General features: G+C 36.9%; 4 protein-coding genes across 4 annotated transcripts in view; 2 read left to right on the plus strand and 2 right to left on the minus strand.

Annotated features, from left to right (window-relative positions):
* LOC108606200 (eye-specific diacylglycerol kinase) overlaps positions 1-24,547 on the minus strand; it is a 119,739-nt gene that overhangs the window by 35,289 nt on the left and 59,903 nt on the right. The window lies entirely within an intron of this gene.
* The window catches only part of LOC108606205 (3',5'-cyclic-nucleotide phosphodiesterase regA-like), a 74,623-nt gene that overhangs the window by 8,276 nt on the left and 41,800 nt on the right, over positions 1-24,547 (minus strand). The window lies entirely within an intron of this gene.
* Positions 8,900-9,411, plus strand: LOC108606202. The gene has a single exon (XM_017996066.1). The coding sequence runs from the start codon at positions 8,905-8,907 to the stop codon at positions 9,409-9,411; it is 507 nt and encodes a 168-aa protein (XP_017851555.1). The 5' UTR covers positions 8,900-8,904.
* LOC108606201 (farnesol dehydrogenase) lies at positions 21,903-23,046 on the plus strand. The gene is made up of 2 exons (XM_017996065.2): positions 21,903-22,542; positions 22,610-23,046. Exons 1-2 carry the CDS (start codon positions 21,970-21,972, stop codon positions 22,784-22,786), a joined length of 750 nt encoding a protein of 249 aa, XP_017851554.1. The 5' UTR covers positions 21,903-21,969; the 3' UTR covers positions 22,787-23,046.

Here is a 24,547-nt window from a genome sequence, read left to right on the forward strand (position 1 = left end):
CGAATATGATATGCATAAGTACGCCCAATTTAAATTCAATAGAAATTGTGAGGCAACATTTTGTGGTAGCAGCAGCTGCTGTCTCATTGTTAACGCTAATTGTATAGCGGGGGCGCTCAAAGTTTTTATAGTTTGTGTTGCATGTTGCAGCAACAGCAGCAACTCGTTATCTGTGCTGCGAGCTGTGGCAACAATGAGCTTGTGCAGTTTATTGTAATAACTATTGAAAAGACTGAAACTTATAATGCAATCACCACAAGCTAAAAAGCAGATGCAGTCGCTGCAACTTTTTCTATTAACTCACAAAAGCGAACAAAACATACGCAGAGATAAAAAGAGAGAGAGAGAGAGAAAGAGGGAGGCAGCGTCTCTATCTATAAATTTTTAGCTGCATGCATATTGAATTGAAAATGTCGCATGCCCCCAACTACAATTAAGCGCTTTAGCCCCACTGTGCGCACAATATGAAAATAAAAAGCTGAGGCTGGCGTACAGCGCAAGAAAAGCAAAAAATAAAACACCAAAAAAAAAACGTAAAACACAAAATAAATAATTTACATAAACATTCAGAACAGTTGAAGCGCATAATCAAGTGGCAGAGCTGCGTACTATGGAACTTTTAGCTTTTTTTTTGCACATCTTTTTTTTATAATATTTTACTTATTTATTTATTTATGTACATATGCTTAACATACTTTTAATTTATTAATTATTTAATAATTATTTTTATATTATATTTTATTATTACTTTTACATTTTATTATAGTATTTAAATTTTTAAATTGTTATTATTTTTAATGCTAAAGCTTTTTATTATAAGCAATTCTATTATTTTGCATTGTATAATTATTTTTACATTTTTTTTATATATTGAAAATATTTTTAAGTTACTTTTTATTATCATTGCCTATTTTATAAATATTTAACTATTTAATTTATTGCATGATTTTGCATTTTTATTTATATTATTTGCTACTCTCTGTACCTAACCAGATTCTTTTGCATATTTACAGCTTTAGCTATTACTACGTTTGTTTGTTGGCTTCATATTTTTGCAGCCTTGCAGCCTTTTTGCAATTGTTTTGTTTTGTTTATTGCAGCAGCCGCACAGATTTATGCACATTTCAAATGGATTTATGCAGCTGGCCAAGTTTTTGGCCAACTAAAGAGAACGAACGAACGAACAAAGCGAGCTCAGCCGACAAATAAAACACCTCAGAGAAATATTAATATTTTTTTCTGCTGTTGCTGTTGCAATTCAGTTCACTTAAGTGTGGCACTCGCATTTAATTTAGGGCTGACATACAAATTTCGTTGCCTTTATCTTTTGTTTATACAGTATTGGATTGCAATATATCAACAGCTAAATAAATAAGTCATATAACAAAACAAAACTGTGCGCGCTCTAAAGCGCCAAAGTATGCACGTATATGTGTGTGTGTGTGTTGGTATGAGTGACAGGTACTCGTTAGACTCATCAAGAACAGCAGAACAGAACAGAGAGTCAGTCATATAAATAACCCCAAATGCTGAGTATGAGCATGTAAATGTTCGTGCGTGTGTATGTGTGTATGTGTGAATAAAAATATAAATATATCTGCATGTTTTTTTGTAACAATGCGTAGTGGGAATGTTCGTTCGTTCATTCGTTCGTGTTGAGTTCGCATAAGCTTAAATTATTGCATAATTTGTGGCAAGCACATTTCTCACTCTCTGGCTGTCTTCAAATACAGATTGAGCTTGAACTTGAGTAATTATTATAAATAAATCAAAAGCATATATTAATGTAAAGAAATTCAGCGAAATTTGCGCAAATTTGTTTGCTCTAATTCGCCGAAAACGTATTTTTGATTATTTATTGAAAATACTTTAAGCATAAATTGATGTGTGATTAAGCATACAGTAAGTATTCGATAAATTCAACAATAAATAAATATAAATACAAATAAGCTGCAATTATTTCTTTTTCTATGTTCATTATAAAAGCCTGATTTAATTATAAGTATCATTTATTAAAATTCATTTACAAGCTCAGCTAAGGCACTGAATTGTCATAGAAACAAATTCCTATTGCTTATAGGATTTATTTAAAATTAAACCAATAAATTTAATCAAATGCATAAATGATATAAAAGTTTCTTAGACACAAAAGTTTTTAAAATAAAATTTAAATTAAGTATATTTAGCGCTGGTTTTAACTGCTTTGTCATTAATAAATTCTGATTGCTTGTTAAACCGTTTTCAGCTGCTTTATTTTATAAGTTTGTCTAGCTAGTGTGTTCACTGTATATATTTAAGCAAATTATACAGTTCACAAGCTACACACAAATTGTATAACGTAAAATTTGTTTTGATTTTGCTGCTGTTCGCCTGCTGGTTGAGTGGTGGGCGTGGCACTAGAAAATGTTGTACGCGAGTGTGTTATAAATTCAATTTATGAGCTGTATCTGCAACACTTCATTGACACACGCACACACACACACGCACACACAGATGTACAGAGACAACGCGTTAATGTGCAACGCATAAAAGTATGCAATATTAATATTGCGCATTAAAAGCTTCTGCCGAGGGTTACAGCTCGCTGAGTGTTTTTCGCCTCGCCCACATCAGCGCCACGCCACGCCCACTGCACACTTGACTGCAATAGCAAAAAGCTAATGAATAAATAAGCATGCAATACACACACATAGCATGGGTCTTATAATAATAACCAAGAGCGAGCCAGACTGTTCGCTTGTTGAAATTATTTATTAGAGCGCAGCTAGCTGCTTTTAATAATTTTAATATGCGAAACTCTATGCACAAAAAAAAGTGAATGAAAATGCAAGCAGCAGCAACTAAAGCTGCCACACAAAATGATTGCTAATTATGTTGTTGCCTCAACTTGGCCGCTTAAAGCGCCGTGGCAATGGTTTTGATATGATTTTGGCTGTTGGCCACAGCCACAGCCCCAGGCCCATTCATAAACACAGGTAGCATTGCTAATTACGCTCGGCCTGGGCTGATTGGCATCCATATATTGCTGCGCTGCTCGTCGGCAGCGTCGGCGGCCATGGCAATTAATCTTCACATCAATATTGTGCTTTCAACAGCCGCCGCAGCCAGCAATTGACTCGCTCGCTCTTTCCAACTGTTGCATACGCTTCTTGGCCTGACCCTATTTTTATTTTTTTGTGCTTTTTGTGTACCTGACTCAATAAATTTCTGCAAGGTAGTGCCGCCGCAGCGGGCACTTATGGAGCAAGCAAGGGCCATGGGCCATGGGCCATGGCTATTTAATGGCCATGTCCGACAGTTTGGATTTTAATATTTTTGCGTACTATATCAAAGTCGTACGTTCAAGTGATTAAATGAAATTTACGAGTGCCCGCCCGGTTCTGTTGCCCCAGGGAATTCAGCAAACACACACACATACACACAGCATTTTGCATAGGCGCTGTCAGAGATTGATGAGCGGTGTTTTGTCTTGACGCTGGCGCGGAAAATTTAAGAACCGGCAATAGGCAAAGCCAAAGACAAACACAAAACAACAACAAACACATGGGCAGACATACCAATAACAAGCTGATGTAATGAAGTAGCTTACGTGGCGAATGCGTAATTTTCATGCATGCATCCTCGCCCCCCCAACAGCAAGCCAATGACTCGCTCTACCAAATGCCAGGACGGCCGAAGCTATTAAGCTTTATGGCTGCATGAGTAATAATTTCCATTGCACACACACACACACACACACACACAGAGTTTCTACATGCAATTATCTTTGGTTGTGCGTGTATGTGTGTTTTTGAAGTAGTATATATGATTAAATAGCTGTAGTCGTCGCTTGCTTTTGTTCTTAAATCATAAATGACAGAAAAAAAAATGCGCAAAGTTGTGCTAAAGCAACATTTTGAGACTCTATAGCAATGTTATGGCAATTTTAAAAATAAGTTAACATGCGTTGCATTTAGCTGAAGCTACGTAGCAAGTTGCTTAACTCTAGCTCTGCGGAATGCTGAGTTATAGGCGTTCATACAGACACTCATAGTGACATTTGATGCGCTATCGATGCAGCTGCTCAAGCTGAGCATAAACTATAAGCACGTTTTGTGCACTTTCAGCTACAGAGTCTAAAGTACTTACAAATTATGAATGCAATGGCATTTTTAATTGGAGCATTATATTTGTTTTTTATCAAGTGAGTCAACAATGCTGAAGAAAATACATTTAAAATTCAAATTAAATGTTTTAATTGAGAACAAGACTGGTAAGCAAGTAATGTAAGCTAATTTATATTGTAAAAATTAAAATTAATAACAAAGGCCAAGGCAAACATTTTAAATCAGCAGTGATTGTTTAAAATAAATATAATTAAGCATTGCTAAGCTTATTGCAGTCTGAGCTTAAAAATAAAAATAAATTGCATTAGTTACAATTATTATCAAGTTGAACAATTATGCAGGCCGTGTGTCAAAGCATTCGCATGAATGAAAAATAAATACGATGCGCTAGTCCAAACAACAACTGACAGCAGCCCAAGCACGGAAAGCCAAGCAGACAAGCCTGACATGTTGCCCCACTCAAAGAGCCAAACCGACGAACGAGAATGAAAACGAGAACGAGATGTGTTTTCCTTTTTTTCGTTTATTTTTTTAGCAAAGGAAACGGGCGAAGACGACGACCCTCATGTTTATGAGCTGCAATGGCGACGCGCTGACAGCTGACAGAGGCTGACTGCAAACGCTCCACAATGCCCTAGAGCCAAACCGAGAAGCGAGAAGCGAGTAGAGCAGACTGAGAGACTGAGAGACTGAGAGCCGAGACTTGTTTTTTAGTTCTTTTCTCGCCTGTGCCTTTTTTTGTTGCTTCATTTTTATGAGCAAGCAGCCATTTTATTGCATGTGCTGGCCAGCGCACTGTCTGAGGTTATTAAAGTTTCAGCATTGGTGTCAAGTCCCATTGCCTTTGGCTGCCACTGACTGACGACGACGACGACGACGCTGGGGCATGTGCATGTAACTGTAACTGTAACTATGTCTGTGTGTGTGTGTGTGTGTGTGTGTGTGTATATGCTTTATTTTATTGCTAAAAAGTGCAATCATAAAACGTTCAAGGCCCCCAGAGTGCATTGCATTGGGGCGTTGATAAGCAATGAGCAAAGTCGTCCCCATCAACACTCTGCCCACTAAGCTTATGCACCGTTAGCGCTGCAAAGCCGCGGCCAAGTGTGCATTCAAGTTGGGCACTGCCCCCTGCAGTTCTCTACAGTTTGAGCGACTCATGCGACTCAAACTCTAATGGGAATAAAAAAAAAAGCAAAAGCCTGCTAAACTTAGAAATTATTTTTAATTATTTAAATACTAAAATAACTCAAATTATTCTAAGAACTTAATGTATTTAAATTTATTTTAATTATCTTTCGTCTGGATTACTCAACTGAACCACAGGGCTATGCTGAGCGTGTGTGCGTGTGTGTGGCAAGCAGCATGTGTGGCATACTTTTTGGCACATTGGCCCCGAGCCAAACATTTTATGTATTGACAACTCTTCAACGCCTAAGCGCCAGACAAGCCATATCAACAATATATGCATACAAAACAATTTGGAGCTGCCACCAACTAAAAGCCCTAAAGCAAGAAATATTAGATGAAATTACCAAACCGAAAAACTCTTTCGCGCCTGCAGCACAAAATAGAAAATCGAAAATCGTCAGCTGCGAACAAATGAAATGAGCCGCATAAATAAATTTGAGACACACGATGCGAGATGAGAGTGGAGCAGCTAGAAGCCATTGCTCTAATAAAGTTGTAAAGCCTCAACAACGTATATGGGGGGGCGGGGGCACATAAAAAATGTTGCATAAAAATAATGTAGCTAAATCACAAACAGAAACAAGTGTCATGATAATTTTATGTATGGCGCAGGCTCTTGAAAATATAATAAAAATATAAACATTTTTAGCAGCTGCAATATATTAAAAATTTATACGCATTTTTATAATTTAAAAACTAAAGCAGAGACGCTTTAAAGCTTTCAAATTAAATAACGCAAGCAACTGTAATAAAATAAACTGACTAATATTTATTTATAAGAGTTGCTCATAAATAATAAGTTTATTTAATTTATATAAACACCTTAAGCTGCATTGCACTGTGGGCTATAAAAGCAATTTCTTAGACAAAATGCTTTACTTTTGGGGCCCCATTGTGTAAATTTCTATATTTAAACTACAGCTGTGCATATTTTAAATGCAATAAACCCAACGCTAGCGCTGCCTTTGATAATTTTGAGTTAAGAATGAAAAATAAAAAATAAACAAACTATGTAAATATTTATGTGCAATTGTGGGCAGAACGCACAATGAAAAAAGCAAAGCAAAGGTAACAAAATAAATGCCAAAAGCTCAGCCCAGCGAAGCGCAGCAAAACCAACAACAACAACAACAACTACAAAAGAACCGCAGCGCAAGTACAACACTCAGTCCAATCATTTGGGCTAACAAACCAGACAGGCAGACAGACAGACAGACAGACAGACAGACAGACAGACAGACAGACAACTAAGCAATCAGGCAAAGCAACAAGAGACAGACGACAATGCGACAGCCATTTGCATTTGCTGGCTGTGGTTGCTTTCCATTGTTTTTATGTTATTTCCATAGCAAAAACAAAGCTCAAGGCTGGAACTGCTATAATACACCACACTAGTCAAGCTAAGAGGGCACATGCTGCAACGTATGAAAAGCAAGTGCGCAAACTATTTAATACACTTTGAAAAAAAAAATTGTATGAACAACGCTTAAGCATAAACTATCTAAGTGTGCGTGTGTGTAAGAAGAAAGAAATTCAAAATTCCAAAAAGAAAATGCGATTGTTCTTTGCGCTTTGAGCTGTTGTTATAAATATTGAAGACGGCCGCCCCAATTCGTTGCAATTATTTGGGGTGAGTCAAGTTCATAGCTGCAGGGTATAACAAAAAAGCTGCTTTTGCTCAAATTAACAGCTATGTAGATGCGTTACTTTGCCAAAATAACACGCAGCGTGCTTTATGTTATCTCTAGTACAAATTTGGTAACTCTAACTTGCATAGTTATTGAAATCTTGTTGCTCATACAGTCGCACACACTACAAACTAAAGCCGTTTGTATGTTACAAACAGTTTGCGCAATTTGTAGCTACACTGCCTCACATTTGAGCATTGACAAGTGTATGGCAAACAGTTATTTGTCTTTATGTGTGTGTGTGTGTGTGTGTGTTAAATTGAATTGAAAATTGTGTGTAGCATTTTTATGATGTTGCTGCTGCTTTCACTATTATAAATCAACAGTGTTCGACATGAAGTAATAAACGCGTGATTCAATACAATGCCAAAGGTGTAGCAATTGAATTATAGTACACACCACAAAAGCTATTGGTTGACTCTCAGTGTGTGTGTGTGTGTGTGTGTAAAAGGGAAATTGCGAATTGGAAAATGTGTTAAAGCCAATGTCATAGACATGGCTGGTAAGCAATGCAAATATTTGCTAGAAAATAACCCGTAAGTAAATATGAAAATTGAAACGATGTGTGTGTGTGTGTGTGGGGCAAGACAGCAGCATAAATGGATTATGTGTGTGTGTGTGTGTGTGTGTCTGTCTGTTTGTAGCAGCAACGAGGCGAGCAAACGGACGAGCGAGCTTGGCAGCTGTTGCTTCTGCTGCTGATAAAAGTAGCCATTGTCGTTGCTGTTATTGTTATTGCTATTGCTGCTGATGTTGCTGCTGCTGCTGTTGTTGCTGTTGTGGTGTCAGCAGCCAACACTTTTGCATATTTAATGCGTTGTCGTTGTCGCACAAAACGCGCTCAGTAAGAACGGAAACGGAAATGGAAATGTTACCTACATATATATATATGCATGTCTCTATATAGTCGTAACGGAAATCTGCTATAGATGCTTGAGCTGCAAAACAAACTCTAATTAGCTATGTAAACAATACAATTTAAACAATTACAAGAGAATTTGTCCGTAAGCTAATTATAATGATAATGATGATGGGCCCAACGTGTTGTCAAGCAAACTGACAACCTAAGTAAATAAACAGATCTCTCTCTCTCTCTCTCTCTCTCTCTCTCTCTGTATTTGTTTGTTATTTAGCATATATTATTACAATTATAATTTTCATGTTGCTCTCTCTCTCTCTCTCTCTCTCTCTCTCTCTCTCTCTGTGTATCTCAATTTTCGCTTTTAACAACATGACTTGACATTAAAATTGAGTTATTAAGTAAAATTTCGAGCGAACGGTGCATTAAAATTCACTTAAATACACATTAGTCAAATTGCTAGCCCAATAAGTTCTGACAAGCGTGTAACATTTGTTATTTCATAATGTACAGCTATAGACGTATTTTTCAGTTATCTATGCTCGCTATGGGCATTTTACAGTTAAGCACTCCGGTAAGTGGAAATCAAAACAAGTGGCCAACATTTCATTTTTCATTTAAAACGCACAAGTTTTTGTTTTGTATATCAACTATTAAATTAATGCTGTTGCCAGCAACTGTAATTCTTATAATTATGAAAAAACATTGAACATTAAATTAATAAATTATGAAAATATTTTAAAACGTTTTACTTTCATTAAAGCATTTGCTATTTAGTATATTTTGAATACTTTTTAGCAGGGATTTATAAATATTATTGTATTATTTGTTACAGATTTAAAAAAAAAAAAAGTGTACAAAAATTATACAAAAATTTTTAAAATATTTATTGCTTTATAGATTTGCTTTTTGTTAGCTGAAACTTAAACTTTAACTAATATAAAATTCTCGCAGTACTTTTAAGCAATGTAAATATTTTTTAAATATTTATTTATTGTTAAATTTAGTGCTTAATTCTTTATATATATTATTTGGTTATTTATAACAGTACTGCTACTTCATGCGCCCATTAAATTTTACTATGTGGGACACGCCGGATTATGGTCTGGAATTGAAAATGTTTCCGAGCAACAATTCGATGTCATCGTTAACATTTGTGCGCAAGGACGTGCCCATACCGATGTGGAACTTGTTGTTGCTGCAACATCCGGTGAAGCGGCACAACAAGCTGCGCACCGAGCGGCCGCGTGTGCTTTACAATTCATCGGTGCGGACTTGTGAATTTTGGAAATACGTGCGACGCTTTGGCGCCTGGAATAATGCAGCAAAGCAAATGCTCTCGACTGGTGGCAGCAACTTGAGTTTGGACTGTCCGTTGAAAAAGGGCGTCTATAGTCTGAATGTGATAACCATACCGCCGGATACGGCATTTCTCAAGTTTATGTATCATCCGAATACGATATTTTCAATACACGGCACTGTCTACTCGGTGAATCCGAAGAACACAAGCAGCAAGCAGCCAATTTGCCACTACGAGATCAACACGACGGTGGTGAAAACTTGCTGAGCTCAGAGCTGAGAGCTGCGCAGTTAATTAAGTGTAACTAACTATTTTTTTTTTTTTTTTTCATTGGCTTAAGTACGTTTTGGTTTGTTAAAATTGCAGCGAGCGCTGCTTAAAATAAAATTGCATTGTCTAATTATAATGCCCGGGGGGGGTGAACGTGCGTGCAACACGTAAGCAATTTTTAATTAAGTGGCGCCGTAGCAAGCAGCACAGTGGAGATTGCTAAAAATATAAATCGCAGGCAAACTATATAATCTATCATTTGGCACTGCTAATAAAATATGAATTAAAAAAATACCATAATGATAAAATGCCGCGCATGCCAAGTGGACACGTTTAATTGCTGTGGCAATCAAATTGCAGTTGCCTGAGACACGCACAAAGCAAAAAGCAACAAAATAAATTAAAATTAAAATTAAAATTAAAAGCATACATTTGTATATTTTGTATATTGTATGGGCGTGGCAGTTAGCAATTGCTTTAAAAATAAAGCGGCCGCAGGCAGAACTCAGCAGCAGCACCAGCAACAGCAGAGACAAAGACAAAGGACATGATTGGAGCAACGGCAACGACGACGGCGGCTTTTGCCCTCTGGGGCAAATTGGTAGCATGTGCAGCTTATGCTTTTGCTCTCTCTCTCAGGTGCTTGAGTCGGGAGTTTAGAGCTTGTTTCTTTTTTTTGGCTTAAGGCATGGCCATGGCAATTGGCATAAAATATGCGGCGCTTGCATGCCAGAGACTTGTTATTAAAACATAAAATTTGCATGCATGCCGCAAAAGCTAAACGACTCGGCAAAAGCCACGCCCATTTGGGGTCATGCCACGCTATAAGTACGTGCCTAAGCCACACATACACACACACACACATACATTTATATATATGTGATATCAGTAACGCCGCAGCAATTTCAACTTGTGAATAATGCACACACCACACACAACAAAAAAACAAAACAACAACAACAACGACCTACATTAGCTTTAATTTTTCTTTTCTTTTTGCAGTTATTTACGACTTGCCAGCAGTCAATATTAAATGCACTACTTAGTAGCTCTAACTACGCTCTGGGCCCAACACTCTAGCCTGGCAGCTTATAATATTTACTATTTGTATTTATTTCTCGGCTCACACACAATTTAAGCTAAAAACCAAGTTCCTATGCAAAGCTAATGCTCAACACTTACAGGTGGGCGACATATAGTACTATCGACTTTGTTGACACTTTAGCGCATAAATTAAATAATTAATAATTATAGGCAGCAAGTTGTTAGTAAATTGATTGCCTCACAAAAATTAAACTACATTAAAATATTAAAAATAAATATATATACAATTAATATAGTAAATTTGTATGCCAAATCTTTAAATTGAAATGAGTTAATTTTTTGTAGGCTATTGATATTTAAATTTAAAAAGCCGCTGCCACGCCCACTATATGTAAGCTGCATGCTTCACACAAGCTTTTGCAATTATGTGCAAAAAACTCTATTAATGGCCCACAGTGCATTTGGCTAGTTGAAGCTGCTCAAAGTCTGATTTCAAATCTTTTTTGTAGCATACATTTCAGCGCAGCTTGCCCCAAGTGCTCGCACCTTGTTGGCATAGCTACCGCCAAAGCTGTCCAAAGCAGCGACAACCACAAGCGAACAGCAGCAGCAGCAATAACAGCAACTGTCTCTCAACTGGACAGCAGAGTAGTAAAATTTAGATTTGATCAATTTTACAACAGCAACATCAGCAAAACTTTGCTGACTTGACACTGACACTGCAACGTGGCCTTGGTGTCATAATAACATCGCTAGGGCTGCAAGGAATTTTTAATTAAAAAGTCACGTTAAAAAGTCAAAGCACAAATAAACCGCAGGTGTCAAGCATTGCAGCAGCTGAAAACTTCATTAGCCAGCAAAGCTGAAAGATTCCTTTGCAATCAAAGCCAAATAAGCTGACCAATGTGCAACGCGTGTGACTGAATGTGGGCGCTGCTGCTTTTAATTATGTTGCGCATGCCATGCATACTGCATTTATATGGAAATACGCGACAAAGCGACAAAATGCGCAACAAAAAATATTTTAAAAATATATAATAAACTAACGCGCGCAGCAGCGTTGGCGTTGGCGTTGGCCAACAATATGGCAGCGCATAAATCACAACAGCTTAAGCCACAGAGCACAACGCCCACAACATTGCCAAAGGGCAAGTTGCAGCAACAGCTGCTAACGGTAATACAACTTCAAGCTTTTGAAAAAAAAAAAACAAAAATTGCAGCGGCAGCAACTGCACATAATTTTATTTGTATTAATTAACTATTTACTTTGGCACATGCACTGCGCGCAGTAAATAATAAATATTTGTTGAAAGCTTCGCTTACGCATTTTATTCAATTAATTATTTATTAAATGTCAACTGCGCGTTGAAGGCTTTTGTGCATATCAAATATGTATGCACCAATAATTATATATTTAAATTAATTAAATGTAAGTGCAGCAGCAGCAAATTAAAGCTTAATTATGCATATTAATACAATTTAGCATGAACTTGGCTAAAGCGCCAAAGCAAAGCAATAAAATTGCTTGAAAAATTTTTAGTAACTTTGGTATTTTGTAATAATTATTAAAGTTATTCAAATGCCAAGTTGCACATAGTTGAAGATTAAGCTTAAGCGCAGCTCAATAATTTGAATATCAATAACAGCTTAAGCTGCAATGGGCCATGGGTCGAGCGCTGCTTGTCCTAAAGTCTTAAAGATGCGAGCGCCTTTTACTCATAATTTTTGTAATAATTTTAAAAATTGCTACAGTTTGTTGCGTGTGATTAAATAAATTATGAGCATTCGGCAAAAATATGTTTAACTTTGAAGGAATTTCTTATGTATTTAATTGATTTTGTGCTTCAATTAATTTGCTCAGCCGTTTAAGCTAAACAGAAACAAAACAAATACAATTAGTAGCAACTAAAGCTGCGCTGGCTTCAATCTCATGATGAATGAAATGGCCATGCATGATGTATATATAATTACATTGTTATATACACAGAAATATACTTATGCACAAGTTTGGTAACGAGTTAGCCTGAGGCTTAAGCCTTAAGCTTAAGACCCGAACCGGTGGGCTTCAAAAATCTCAGCTCTGCTAATAACGCATATATCACATAAAATTTGTGGCCTTTTGTGTGTGGGTCGGAGCTGACTGGGTGGCTGGCTGGATGGCTGGCTGGCTGGCTTTTGTTTGAAAACATGTTAATGCGCCAACGTGGCTCACGGTTTATGTGTACGCAGCAGCTGGTTTATGACCGTTGTGATAGGTTTAAGGCAGCAGCAGCAGCTGGACCAGCTGGCGTATGAATAATGTGCAACAACCGTCATTAAAAGGTTACAAACGGCAGCAAAAATAAAAAAGTAAAAGAGCAAAGCAAAAAAAAACATGAAAAACGTAAATCTGATGTATGTAATTTGCCTGACAAACGCAGCAGCGAGCGAGCGAGAGTGGGAGTGGGAGTGGCAGTGGGTCAGAGCTTAAGGCAAACAAATATGTTAGGACATTACATTTAATTTCCCAGTGGCATATTTTATGCTAAGGCTTAACCCTTTGGCCTATTTGCAGCTTAGTTTGCTTCTCATTAGTCACAACACTGGCAAATTAAATGCACATTTGGCCCACAATTTAAATGCATAGCAGTAGTTTGTGGGCTAAGCCGGTAGCTAAATTATAATGACAAGCAAAACGCATGTATTTGGCTAATTAAACATTAGTAAGTGTATTTATTATGTGCTACTTCTACTTATTTTTTTTTTTGTTTTTTTGTGCTACACACGCGTGTGCAAAAAATTTCGCTCAGGTGTGCGCGCCTGTGCTTAATCCCAGTTATTTTATTTTATTTTTTGTTGTTGTTGTTGTTGCGTTGGTAATTAGAGTTTCATGTTACAACAGCAACGAGCGAGCGGAAGTCTCGCGCTGCCAGCAGCAACAAACGTGCTGCTTAATTACAGGCCATTACCAAATATATATCACACATACGCCATGTGGCCGAGCATACACACAGAAAGCAAAGGCGGCACTGGGCACAAAAGCAACCCCGAAAGACACAATAAAAATGATTTATTTGCTTGTCCGTAAACCGAATTTGTCATATACACTTAAGCGAAATGAAAACGAATTCGTTTCCTTAGATTTGTCTCTAAGCCGCTACCCGAGATCAATGACAGGCACAGAGCCTAACCGTTTAGCTTATATATGTAGCTATCTATATCTGGGTAGTTAGTGCACATTTATGAACGCTAAACGCTTCGCTGCTGACGCTGACGCTGACGCTGCCGCTGGCTGCGACTTCGTCGTGTCGTGTCGATAACCCAAATAGCTGCCTTAGGCACAAATGCAATTTAATACTCAAGAGTCACTGACTTTGGGGCCTGCAGTCACGGCAATATTCAGATTACACGACACACTGACCCAAGCAGCCGCATTGCCCCCGCTTGTCAGCTCAGAAAGTTGATTCCTTTTTTATTTTTTGACATACACTTTGTTCAATGGCAAAGGGAATCAGCAAGTTGTGCAAAATGTCTGTATGAGCAGCAAGATCTCGAAGCCTATTGAAGCTATAGACTTCAAATTTAGTATATAGCTACTGCTATGTTCGGCGCAGATTAAGTTTATTTCAGATTTGTGAATTTTCTGTTCGTATGTCTGTATGAGCAACAAGAACTCAGCAACTGTAAGCGCTAGCCACACTAGTTGTGTTATATAGCTATCTCTATGTTCGCAGCAGCTACAGCTTATGCTTAATGTATACATTTTGAGTTCATTTGTCTGTATGAGCTGCAAGATCTCGAAGCCTATTGAAGCTAGAGACTCCAAATTTCTTATATAGCTACTTAGAAAGTAGCAGCAGCTTAAGTTTAATTTGTATATATGCATGCTTTGATTTTGATGCCACAAATTAAAGAAAAACTCAATTAATTTGTTGCAAAGATTTGCAAAGTGCATGTTTTAGTTAACTGCGCCCAGTTTTGTTTAGCACGCTAGTTTCTGTTTCTGTTTCAGTTTCGGTTTTTGTTTTTGTGCTTGCCGCCTTTGGTGGCACGTCTCGTTTTAATGGCATGGCTAGAAACCGGCACGAAATAATTGTTTTCCGTTGAGCAATAATTTTCTATAGCTCTTGCTCCCTTGGCACTTGTACCCGACCAGCCCAGGCCAACACCCACGTATAAAGGTGCAAACTGGACAGCTGCCAGTACCAGTTGCCAGTTGCTTGGTAGGCTATAACGCTATTCCAGGCTGGGCTGGGCTGGCAGCTAAAGCTTTGAAATTTTAGTGCGATGCGGTCAACACTGGGAGCTCGGTCAGTGCTTTATGCTGCACAAATTGAGTTAAGTGTAAAATGTGCCAAGCCCAGCAGTCGAACCTCAGGCAATGCCATACTGAGCGTATGCGCAATATTTTGCTGATTAGCTTTTTAACCAGCGCCAGCTCAGGCTCTGGATATATGTGGAGTACATGTTCATGTAATATTTAACGTACGCCAATCGCCTTTTCCCTCAGGTTTCAGCATAGAATTCATTAGCTCTAACTCCTGCCTGCCTGCCTGCCTGCTTGGTTGTTGTTGCTTTTGTTGTTAGCCGTATGTTGTTAAACAATGCTCAGAGGACTACATTCGCATTTACATAATAAACTTGTGCGTCAGCTTGTTGCTACATTCTATTACTACAATTGAAATAATAGCCTAGCAGCGATTTCAATCAATACAACAACTAGAAATTGCTTTTAGTCTAGTTGCTTCCAGTTTCGGAGGCAAGCCATGTGCCATTTATTATGAATTGGGCGGCATAGAGTAGTAATAGGTTAATGGATTTAATTCAATTTAATTATTAAATGCGATTGTACAATGTATTTGGCAGCCAAAATATCAAGTTGTTCTAAATTAATTATTCATTAATTTGCCAAAGCTGCATTATTAGTAAATTATGCATTTATATTCAGTATTTGGTTGATTCAAAATTATTGTGCAGTAATGCTAAAAGAATAAGATTTAGGAAATTAATTTAATTGACATAATATAACAATTTTGGGACTGTTGAAATTGAAATAATGTTCTCAATGTTTTCTTTCAGCATTTTTTTTATGTTGAAAGTATTAGTTTAAATTAATTATTGGCTTGTATTTTTTATGTTGATAAAAATGTTAATCTAAGAGGCATAGAGCGCTTCATTGCTTTGTCAAAATGTTTAGTATTAAATAATAAATTTCTAATTTTTAGGCTAACTAAATTTGCATATAAAATAAAAGCTTTAATAAAATATTGAAATTTAATGCTTGCCCTTTTATTTTATGCATTTATAGCAAGCAGCAGATAAAGACTAAATGGACAAAGAGTTATGCGTGTTGGCCACTAAATCTGAACATTGTTGCATTGTTAGTTGCTATAATTTTTCTGCTTTTTTTATAGAATATAGCCGCAGCTCAAAGTGCAATAAGCAAAGTGCAAGCGCTCATCAATCCCCAACCCCCAACCCCCAACCACCCACACCCCCAGCCACTATACAATGTATTGTAAGTACAGCTGGAAAAGCATATAAATATATGCTTGGGGCGTTGCTTTGTTTCACATTCTCAACTTTCACATTCTTTCTCCTTTTTTTTTTTTTTGTTGTGTTATGTGTGTGCTCAGCTCGGTTGCTGTCTGTGTTAATACCCTGTACATTTGATATAAACACACACGCAAAGTTTTTAGCACGTAGCTGCTGTTTGCTTTAAATACTTCCTTCCTCTTGCAACGTGCCACACACCAAGGTGCAGCTAAAATGTTAACTTTTTCGCCAAACATTGCAACACCAGAGAGAGAGAGAGAGAGAGAGAGAGAGAGAGAGCTAGAGAGAGTGAAAGAGCATCACACATGAGCGAAAGCGTTGGCCAACACGGATTTAGTGCCCCATTAGGACATTGTTGAAGCACTAAATCGCAAGCGAACGAATGAAAGAAAAAAAAATAAATAACTATGTTGCTCGGCTTTCAGTCAGTCAAAGCTTAATGGCTGTTGGTTTTGTTGCTCTTGTTTTTTGAGTAAACGCCCCAATCAAAAGCATTGCCACAGATACTTGACGGCAAATTTACGTGCAACAAACGCTGCACTTTAGCTTTAATGTGGCTCAAGTTGCAAGTAATGCAATGCAACAATTTATGTGGCAGCTAATGGAAAAAGCAAAAGCAGCAGCAAATTAGAATTCAAGCAATAAGTAGATATTTATGAAAACTAAATTTAATTGTGAAGAAATTAAATAAATAATAAATATATAAAATAAAATAATTTATATTTAAATTTATTAAAATTCCTAGCAATTTTTTAAAATATTTACTGCAACATTCATGCAATAAGTAAATATTTATAAAAACTAAATTTAAGTGTTGTACAAATGTGAAGAAATAAAATAAATAATCGATTTGTATTGTAATTTACATTTTAAATAATTTATTAAATATTTCTTAGCGCATTTATATTGAAAAAATGTACGCCTCATTTATTAAAATTCCATTAGCAATTTTTTTAAAATATTTACTGCAACATTCATGCAATAAGTAAATATTTATAAAAACTAAATTTAAGTGTTGTACAAATGTGAAGAAATAAAATAAATAATCGATTTGTATTGTAATTTACATTTTAAATAATTTATTAAATATTTCCTAGCGCATTTATATTGAAAAAATGTACGCCTCATTTATTAAAACTCCATTAGCAATTTTTTAAAATATTTACTGCAACATTCATGCAATAAGTAAATATTTATAAAAACTAAATTTAAGTGTTGTACAAATGTGAAGAAATAAAATAAATAATCGATTTGTATTGTAATTTACATTTTAAATAATTTATTAAATATTTCTTAGCGCATTTATATTGAAAAAATGTACGCCTCATTTATTAAAATTCCATTAGCAATTTTTTTAAAATATTTACTGCAACATTTACGTTCAGCAAGGAGTCCAAACTGTTTTAGTTTATTATGTGTTCAGTCATTTTGTCGCACACATTCTTGCAATGTAATGCTCGGACGATTAAAATGTAAGCAAACGCATAGTTTGTCTTTACTTTTAATATTACGCATACGCCTCATTTAACAATACAATGTCTCCTGTCGCGTCGCGTCGGCTCACGCAGTTTTTTTTGTTTGCTTCCATTGTCACATAATAATGCAAGTCACTGTCTTTGGTGCCAGTCCGTGCGTCCGTCCGTCCGTCTGTCATTGTTTTGAACAAATGCCAAACATATTTTGCTGCCTGCTGCCTTTGTCGATGGTAATTTTAATGCGCCGACTTTTGGCTTTTGTGATGATGATGATGATGATGATGATGATGGCAGCCAATGAGCGTCGACAATGCTTAAGCGACAACAAATTGTTGTTAATGACATTTCTGAACAGTCAAATGGGATGACAAGACCAAGTGAGCGCCACACACACAACCAAATTATATAAACAATAGTTGGTTGGGTGGCGCAACTCGTTGCCACTGACTTCACTTTATACGCAATTCAAGCAATTTCTATAGCTTCTAAAAGCTATAAACATGTAATTGCTCACGTGGCAAAACATCATAAAGACTTATTTAAATACACACACACACACACACACACACACACACACACACACATGGGGGAAAAGGCTTGAACTCTTTGAGCTCCATTGCCTGCCGCTGATGTAAAGACAATCAATTTGCCAACGAATTCGCAGATTGAATTTATATTTCTGGCGACTCTTTATAGCATATAGGCAAATAATTCAATATAAAGCCATAAAAAGTTGCAGGCAGCACCAAAAAAAAAAAAAAAAGAGAATAAACCGCTTTTTAACAAAGCCAAAGCACGCATACCTTTCATTTGAGCCACACGCTTGAGTGCTCGAGTTTTTATACACTTGATTTTCGATTTCTGTAGCATTCAAAGGCTAAAAGCTAATTTCTATTGTAGCACCCCCCAAGCGAATGGAAAAGAATGAAAAAAGTCTATTTCAGCGTTGCTTGCTAAAGCAAAATGTTGACTGGAAATCAAAGTGAGAGCAAATGCAATAAAAAAAAAGCCAAATGTGTATTGCATTTGGGTACAGCCTTGGCAAATGGCAAGAGCGCAGAAAACTTACAAAAAGCGTTTCAAGTGTATATTAAAGTTGGGTGCAGCCTCAGCGTTTACCTTAGCAAATATGAAAAGTGAACGAAGCGAAGTTACAGAGTCAAAAGTCTAATGGAAAATACGGCGACAGCAGAAAGAGACAAAAAATGCAAAGTGCATATTAAAGTTGGGTGCAGCCTCAGCAAATATGAAAAGTGTACGAAACGTGCCAAAAAGTTTAAATGGAGAGAGAAAGCAGCCACAAAATTAAAAACTAAATCAAGTGTATTTCATAGTTGGCTGCAGCCTTAACAAATATCACAAGCGCATACCGAAACGTGCAAAAAGTGTAATGGAAAATACAGGCGAAGAGCACAGACGCCTATTGACACGTTTAGTGTCACAAGCGCGCAACCGTTAAAGCTACGTGAAAGTGAAAGTGAAAGAGAAAAAGGCAAAGAAAAAAAAAGACAGCAACTTGGACGAAAATTGCTGCCGGCAAAGCTTTGTATGGAGAGCTGCAGCTGGTGATAGCACAAAGGCAAAAATAAAGCAAAGCCAGCCAGACAATATGCGAGCGATAACTAGAAAATCCATATAAATTGCCATGCATCAATATGAGGGCACTCCAAAAAAAGAAAAATGCGTGCGTCAAATTATTGACGAGGCTAAGGCGTGACACTCGCACTATTTTTAGTCCAAGTGCTAATCAGCTTGCCGCCGCCATGACGACGACGACGACGACGACGCTGTGGCAAGTAAAGACTTTTCTTTACCGCTGCGTTGGTGTAATTGTTGTTGCTGTTGTTGTAAATTTAAATGGCTTGGCAATGCGTTGAGCTGCTCTAATTGCAAGTAAAGCAATTTCTTTAGCGCCGCGTTGTTGTTATTGTTGGTGTAGTTGTTATTGTTGTTGGTGTTTTTTTTAAGTTGCACGGCACAGAGTTGAGCTTTTCTCATTGCAAGTAAAGCAATTTCTTTAGCGACGCGTTGTTGTTATTGTTGGTGTAGTTGTTATTGTTGTTGGTGTTTTTTTTTAAGTTGCACGGCACAGAGTTGAGCTGCTTCTCAATTGCAAGTAAAGCAATTTCTTTAGCGTTGTTGTTGTTATGGTTGTTGCTTTTGTTGGTGTATAAATATATTTTTAAGTGGCGTTTAGCTGTTGTAATTGCATGATAAAGTGCCACGCGTGATTTAATGAGCATGGTTAGCACGCACTTGCAACATGCTGTTGCAACAACAGCACTTGCAACACAGTGCAAATGACGAAAGGCTTTTGCTCGTTAAAAGCAGAAAAATACGATGGCAACCCATATATCCTTGATACTGACAACAAGATGCAAACCTAAGCTCACCCAGCCACCCGCCCCCAAGCCCCGCCCCAGTTGCTGAGCTTTTATTGTTGCCCATTTAAGCATCTCTTGAATGTTACGAGTATGCCATAAAAAATATATGTGGCGATAAAGCAGCAGCAGCGACCCCAAGCCAAGCCAAGCATACGCGTGTGCATATGTACTTGTATGTGTGTCAAGTAGGTGTGTGTAGGTGTCGTTTACACACACACACACATATGCAGTTAGGTATTGGGTATCACTTGAGGCGACGACATTTAACTGCATTGCATGTGGGTTTATTTTTTAATGGCTCATATACACACATCAGCACACACACACACACACACACAGACAGACACACACGTATGCATGTGTATATATATTTGTCTAAATATCAATATATATTTATGTATACCATACCCCTACTTTATTCATAAGTACTAAGAACTTTCAATTGGCAAAAGCGTTAAAAATAACACATGTTATATATAAATTGCCACTCTCGTTGGCGTTATGGCAATAAATTTGATTGGCACTTTACATATTTTATTGAAACGGAAATTTAAAAATTAGTATAATAGTTGTTCGAGTTATTTATTGCATAAAAATTATTTATTGAAGCGAGAGCAGGGAAAGCCAAATATAATTCTTAGTATTTTTTTTGCGAGTTTTTATTTAAACGCTTATGAAATTATTTAGAAACTGTATAAATGAATTATAATCTAGTTCGAAAAAACTGTACAGATTTTATATAAATTTATTACATTTTATTGCCAATAATTAGCTCTACAAATCTTATAAAATTTACTCATTTTTTTGACTTGAATTACTGCAGCTAGCAAAATTTTAACTGATTTTTTTTTTTGATTTTTTAGGCACAACTACAACAACTAACATTTGGAATGGAAAAATCTTTGCGTTCCCAACAATAAACAATAAAAGTTCTAATCTAAAGCACAACAGTCAAATCAGCCGACTAAGTTACACAATGTATTATGTCTAGTACACCCTTTTCAACTTTATCTCTAGCCGAGAACTTGGCACTATATGCAGAGCGAGAGAGCGAGAGAGTGGGAGAGTGGGAGAGAGATAAGCAGCCAGGGCAGACAAACAAGCAAACAAACAATTTAGCTTTCAAAACCGGATCATAAACCATCAACTAGCGGCTAAAAAACATCTGTTCGTATATACGGCGGAGTGGCCTGTTCCAAAGTCAAGAGCAGTAGGGAAGCGACACGTCATGGCAAACAAGAGCGAGAGAGAGAAAGAGAGAGAGAGAGAGAGAATAGGAGATAAACAAATGCTAACTGCACGTGTGTGTGGTTAATACAGCTATAAAAATAGCAACAAATCCAGCAGCTTAGTAATATATTTTTAAGTAATTATCATTTTAATTGGCAGGCAGTGTTGTGACCTTTGCGTCAACATCAGTTAAGAGCTTCATTAATATTGATTTATTGGGGCAAAGAAAAATCTATGCATATGCAAGTTTATCTTGGAACACTCAGACAGGCGATTATGCACTGAGAGAAACAAGTTAAATAAAATAAAAGCCAAACTACAATAAAAAGCGCAATACAACTTACCAGCAAAATATATAAAAACATTTATAATAAATATATACAGCCTGAAATTAAATATAAAAATAGTTTGTTTTTATGTTAAATGAATGATTGTGATATGAAATGATGAAATGATGAGAAATCAAAACCAATAAAAATATAAAAACCTTAAAGCAACAACAAAATTAAATATAAAAAATATTTGAATTAATAAAAAACAGCAATTGGTAATAATAAAAAAATAAATTTAATACAAAATTATGTTGCTAATTTTATGACTAAGCAGCAAGAGGCAAAAGAAAAGAATAAAGAAAATATTGTCATAAATAGAAATATTTTTGTTTGCCTTATAATTTGTTTGCTGTGTAGCTTAAGAGAGACAAAGAGCGCAATGGGAAGAGAGCATGTGTGTGCGTATGTGTGCGTGTGTGTGTTTGGCTGCTTGTCTAAACTGAAACTGATAAGCGCTGTCTATATAAATAGCCTGCCGCTCACTTGCCCGCCACTCAAACTGAAACCGCAGCGACAGCGACTGAGCGACTGAGCGACTAAGCGACTGAGAGAAAAATGGAACGCTGGCAAAATCGTGTAGCTGTTGTAACTGGCGCCAGTTCGGGCATTGGTGCGGCCTGTGCCAAGCTGCTGGTGGCCGCTGGATTGCAGGTCGTTGGCCTGGCACGTCGCACGGAGCGTCTGGAGCAGCTGCGCCAATCGCTGCCCGCTGAGCAGCAGCAGCGTTTCCATCAGCGCACCTGCGACGTCTCGGCGGAGGCGCAAGTGAGCGCCGCCTTTGAGTGGATCGAACAGACGCTGGGGGGCTGCGATGTGCTGATCAATAATGCGGGCATCCTGCGTGATGGGCATTTGATTGACATGCCGCTACAGGATATTAAGGATGTGCTGCAGACGAATCTAATGGGCAGCATAGTGTGCACCAAGCTGGCAGCGCAGAGCATGAAGCGTCGCCAAATGGCCGGACATTTGTTTTTCATCAACAGCACAGCGGGCCTGGCGGGCTACAATCCCGGCCATGTGGATCCCAGTCTCAACATTTATACGCCCAGCAAATTTGCGCTAACTGCAGTGCATGAAATCTGTCGACAGGAGTTGATAACACAGCAGCTAAAGATTAAGACGACAGTAAGTGCTGCTCAGGCACTCACACCACAAAAAAAAAAAATTTCACACTAAACTAATTTCGTTGCAGAGCATTATGCCCGGTTGGGTCTCCACTGAGATTGTGCCGGATGAAACGAAGCAGCAGCTGGGCGAGGTTATACTGCAGGCCAACGATGTAGCCCAAGCAGTGCTCTATGCTCTCTCCACGCCGCCACATGCTCAGGTGCAGGAGATAACGCTGCGAGCCGTTGGCGAATGGTACTAACTGAAGCGCGCTCTCTTTCACTCACTCCCACTCCCACTCCCACTCTCTCACTCTCTTGTATAAACATAAACTGTTTGGCAATCAACAGCTAATAACAATCAACCACACACAAAAGTCAGCAGCAAGCCACAAGCATTTTTGTTAATTTGCTGCTTTTGTTTTTTTATGCGTTTTTTTTTTTTTTATTATTATGATTATTGCTGCCTCGTTACAGTTTAACAAGCAGTGCACAAATAAATAATTCAGTTATTTTCTTTGCTGTAAATTAATAAGCAACTGTGCGGCGGCTCTTATTGGTTATATGTTGGGTTCAAGGCCTTTTTTTTTTTTTTTTGCTGGGGTCACAGCAGAATTTTTTATTATTGTTGTGCTTCAATTTCAATGCTCAGTTCGTTTTGCGCCCTTTTGTTTATAAAGCGTTACACTTTAAACAATAAACTGTGCAAATTTCAACTCGAACTAAAATTTAAAGTACACTGCACTACTAATGTTTAACTGCTTCAACTAAGCATAGCTACTAAATCATTTTCATTGGTTTTCAGTTTATTTGCTGCACTAAAAATTTAATTACACCTAATTTGAGTTTCGCTCAATTAATTTTTATGTTTATAACACAAATACTGATTATAATATAAAATAAGCATGATTTATAATTTTAAATCGAACCGCATGCTTTAGCTTATTTTACAATAATTTTTATTCTGCTTTATTTTTTAATTAGCTTATTTTTATTTGAAGCGTATACTTAATATGCTCTAAGTCCATACAGACATTGTATAAATATTTGTACACACTCAGGCGCGCTCCCCCCTCCCCCCCCTCCACACTCGCTTGCAGCTAAAAGTCATTGGCAGCATACAAAGCTGTGCAACTGTTGATGAGCCCAACTCTCAACACGCTTTGCTACTTACATCGTCAATTTGATTATGTAACTGCTGCGCTCAATTTAATCGTAAATATGTGTACATGTTCTTAAAACAAAATGAGCCTTAATTAGCAACAAAAAAACAAAAAATTGTTTAACATGCACGCGTTAGCAGCAAAAAGTTGACAGCATCTCAACAAAGTAAAAAACCAGAATGTGTAACCCAAGATGAGTTCTAATAGAATTTTAACGCTTGACATGCGCATGTTTTTTTTTTTTTTTGTATTTTGTTACTTGTTTTATGCTGACAACGACAAGCTGCTAGAATTTTATTTAATTTTTTTGCTTGTTTGGGTAGCTTGTACCCTTATAAGCTTACAAAGCAGTTTAAGAGCGGTTTGTAGTCAAAAAACAAAAAACATTTATTATAATATGCGTACATCAATAAATTGGTTTTGCATGTAAATACAGTAAGCATTCTATATAAGCAACTTTTGCTATAGCAAAAAACTCATTTAATTTTCATTCAAACATAAAAATTAAGAGCACATAAATTGCTTTAAAAACTAGTTGAAAAGCTAGTACTATTGCATTAAAAATGAATTTAATTTAATTAAAATTTTTTATAATTTATATTTAGTTGTCAAAAATGATTTGAGCATTTAATAATTTGTTGGCATATTTTTTCAAACTGATTTTTAAAACTGATTAATTGCTGCTCTATAGAATTTTCTAAGCAACTTTTTGGCATAAATAGTTTCAGTTTAGCATTAAAAATGAATTAAATCTAATTAAAATATTTTATAAATTAACTCAGAGTCCAAACATACATAACCCATCAAACTTTTCCCTCACTAACTCAACTGATTTTTAAAAACTGGCATCATAAAGGCCAA

Source organism: Drosophila busckii, chromosome X (assembly GCF_011750605.1).
Source record: "Drosophila busckii strain San Diego stock center, stock number 13000-0081.31 chromosome X, ASM1175060v1, whole genome shotgun sequence".
Classification (NCBI taxonomy): Eukaryota; Metazoa; Arthropoda; class Insecta; order Diptera; family Drosophilidae; genus Drosophila; species Drosophila busckii.